Source organism: Orycteropus afer, unplaced genomic scaffold, assembly GCF_000298275.1.
Source record: "Orycteropus afer afer isolate SDZICR_OR568_19922 unplaced genomic scaffold, OryAfe1.0 scaffold00352, whole genome shotgun sequence".
Lineage (NCBI taxonomy): Eukaryota > Metazoa > Chordata > Mammalia > Tubulidentata > Orycteropodidae > Orycteropus > Orycteropus afer.
In genome coordinates, this window is record NW_006921939.1 from 335,803 (window position 1) to 339,118 (window position 3,316).

Consider the following 3,316-nt stretch of genomic DNA (forward strand, 5'->3'; position numbering starts at 1 on the left):
TGACTAGAAGAGATCCATATTTGTGTCCATTCTAAAGAAAGGTGGTCCAGCAGAATGTGGAAATTATTGAACAATATCACTAATATCACACGGAAAAGTTTTGCTGAAAATAATTAAAAAATAGTTGCAGTAGTACATAGATGGAACTGCCAGAAATTTTAGCCAGATTCAGAAGAGGATGTGGTATGAGGGTTATCATTGCTGGTGTCAGAGGGATCATGGCTGAAAGCAAACAATACCAGAAAGATTATGGAGTATGCAAAGGCATTCATTTAACTGTGTGGATCAAAACAAATTATGGATACCATTGTGAAGAATGAGAATTCCAAAACACTTAATTGTGCTCATAAGGAACCTGTACAATGACCAAGAGGCAGTCATTTGAATACAAGGGGATACATCATGGTTTGAAATCAGGAAAGGTGTGCATCAAGCTTGTATCCTTTTGCCATACTTATTCAATCTGCATGCCGGGCAGATAATTTGAGAAGCTGGATTCTATGGAAAAGAACACAGCATCAAGATTGGAGGAAGATTCATTAACAACTAGAGATATGCAGATGACACCACTTCACTTGCTGAAAGTGAAGAAGACTTGAGTACTTACTGATGAAGATTAAAGACTTTAACATAAAGAAAACTAAAATCCTCACAATTGGACCAATAAGGAACAGCACAATAAACGGAGAAAAGACTGAAGTTGCCAAGGACTTCATGTTACTTGGCTCCACAATCAACACCCATGGGAGCACCAGTCAAGAAATCAAACAACATATTTCACTGGGCAAATCTGCTGCAAAAGACTTCTGCGATGATGTCTGTTTGGAGACCAAGAAGTTGTGCCTGACCCAAGCCATGGTATTTTCAATAGCCTCATATGCATGTGAAAGCTGGACAATGAATAAGGAAGACAGAAGAAGAACTGATGCATTTGAATTGTGTTATTGGTGAAGAATATTGAAAATACCATGGGCTGCCAGGAAGAGTAAACAAATCTGTCTTGGAAGTACAGCCAGAGTGCTCCTTAGAAATGAGAATGTCCAGACTTTGTCTCTAGTACTTTAGCCATATTATCAGAAGGGACCATTCCCTGGAGAAAGTAGCAGGTCAGCTTAAAAGGGAAAGACTCTCAAGGAGAAGGATTGACAGTGGCTGCAATCATGGGCTCAAGTATACCCATGACTGTTAGGATGGCACATGACTGGGCAGTGTTTCATATAGGGTCACTATGAGTTGGAGCCAACTGAACAGCAACTAACAAACATACAGGGGGTAAAGTTATGAAAACTTCTTAGTTGTAATCAGGCTCCAAAGTCCCACCTACCCAAAACATGGGCTGCTTGAAGACTAGCAAGTTGATAGCCCAAACATAACCATGCTCACTCTTCTCTAAAATTACCCTAGCCTAGTTTGGCTTAACGATCTTGGTCATGGTGGGCCCCTGGTGCCCTTTTCGCACTTCCTGCTTACCTTCGGCAGGCAAATCCATCATGCAGAATGGGGTGCTCCGCATCATCACTTCTTGCATGATGATGGCAAAGCTATACACATCTCCTGCAAAAGAACCCAACTTGCTGCCCCTCAGGGTTCTCAACAGTTCGGGGGCCGTCCACAGCAACTCTGAAAAGAAAGCATTGTGTCATGAGTAAGGCAGGATTAACTTACCACATCTGCAATGTCCTCAAGGGCTCTGAGGGTGCTGTTTCATTGACTGCTTTCTATTTTATTAGACAGACTGGCATGCTTGTGTCCAATGGGCTTTGATTCTACGAATTTAAGGAATTAACACACAGAGAAAGAGTACTACTCTCTCCACAGCAGGAACATACAGGTAGAGTCAGCAAAGGTGTGGGGCAGGGTGGCAGAGCTCAAAGTAGAGAAATTATCTGGTGCTTGCTTTCTGGCTCTCTTGAACCTGCAGGTAACAGTTGGCAGGCTGCCAGGGAGAGGCGAGTGCACTGCCAGACTGGTTGCCATGGAACTTATGTTTGCTGAGATCTATATTTGTCTGGTAATTAGATTGTGCCAAGTCTCAGGGATTCACAAGTTTTTCTCCAGGTCTTTTCTAAGAAGATTAGAGGATCCCCATGCCCCCTCTATTCCTTGCAGGGCAAAAAGGTGCAGCAATTCCTTTGACTCTGTTCTCTAAATATTTATTGAGGATTTACTCTTCGCCGGGCACCGTGCTAGGTGCAGGGGTAGTATCAAAGATGAATCACACCTCACCTTTGCCCTTGAAGAGTTCACAGACCAGTGGCAAGACGGTCATGTATACCCCTAACTTCAATACAAGAGAGTTAGTGACGAAGCCCACTGCATAGTACAAGGAAATGAACCCATTAAAAACAAAACAGCACCCACTGTATGCTCTGCTGCATTTCAGGCCTCGTTGACTCTGCTTCCAGAGAGTTTATGGCAGTCAAAGAGGCAGAAATGCTTCAGGAGGGCATCTTAAACAACTGACAAAGACATACACATTAACAATATAAAAATCAAAGCTTGAACCATACAAAATTGCCGCCATTTCTGTACGTCTAAAATGGGTGAATAACGGCAACTTCATTAGGCTCAAACCAAAATTGTGGATCTGATCAAATTAATCCAGGAAGGCTTCCTGGAAAAGTTAATTCTTAATGGAGCTTGTTAAGAAGGTCAAGGATGAAGCTTCTTGGAGTTGAGGGGGAAAGGACTTTGCAGGGAGAAAGAACAGTACGTGCAAAAGAACAAGAGGCAGAAATGCAAATTGCGGGCGGGAGGGGGTAGTCAACAGATTAGCTTGGCTGAAAAGAGGGGCTCTGTTAAGGAATAATGAGAAAGGAGAAATGGGATTGAAGAAGTGGGGGAGGGAGGGTGGCTGGAAGAATGAGGGCAGAAGGTGAGAGGCCCTGAGAGCCAAATGAAGGCATTTGGATTGAATACAAAAGGCAGTAGGGGTGCTGGAGCTGGAAAGAGATTTGATGAAAGCAGTGCTCAGGAAGATTAATCTGGCAACTTGCACGAGCCGGATTGCAGGAGGGAGGCTGGAGTCAGGGAGACCAGCTAGAAAGCTCTTGTAGTGAGAGCCAGCGAGGTGAAAGGGGGCTGAGTGAGGGTGGGAGAGCAGCATCTCGGGAAGCAGACCTGAACGGAGTCCACTGGTACATTGAAGACTACCACAAAGAAGAAAATGACAGGGCTGGGGATAGGGTCAGTGTATTGGATGAAAGAGGGAGAGTTGGAGTAAACAGAAGGTTGACATCCAGATGGAGAGGTTGGAGAAGAGTGTCTGCTGAGGGTAGAGGAGTGAGGGGAAATATAATGGCGAATTTTTCATCCT

The 3,316-nt window shown here is 44.0% G+C and overlaps 1 protein-coding gene across 1 annotated transcript in view; it reads right to left on the reverse strand.

The window, feature by feature from the left end:
* GUCY2F (guanylate cyclase 2F, retinal) overlaps window positions 1–3,316 on the reverse strand; it is a 170,580-nt gene that overhangs the window by 57,461 nt on the left and 109,803 nt on the right. Inside the window, exon 10 of the mRNA XM_007952598.1 lies at window positions 1,471–1,620. Coding sequence (XP_007950789.1) covers window positions 1,471–1,620 — 150 coding nt within the window. The remainder of the gene's footprint in view (window positions 1–1,470; window positions 1,621–3,316) is intronic.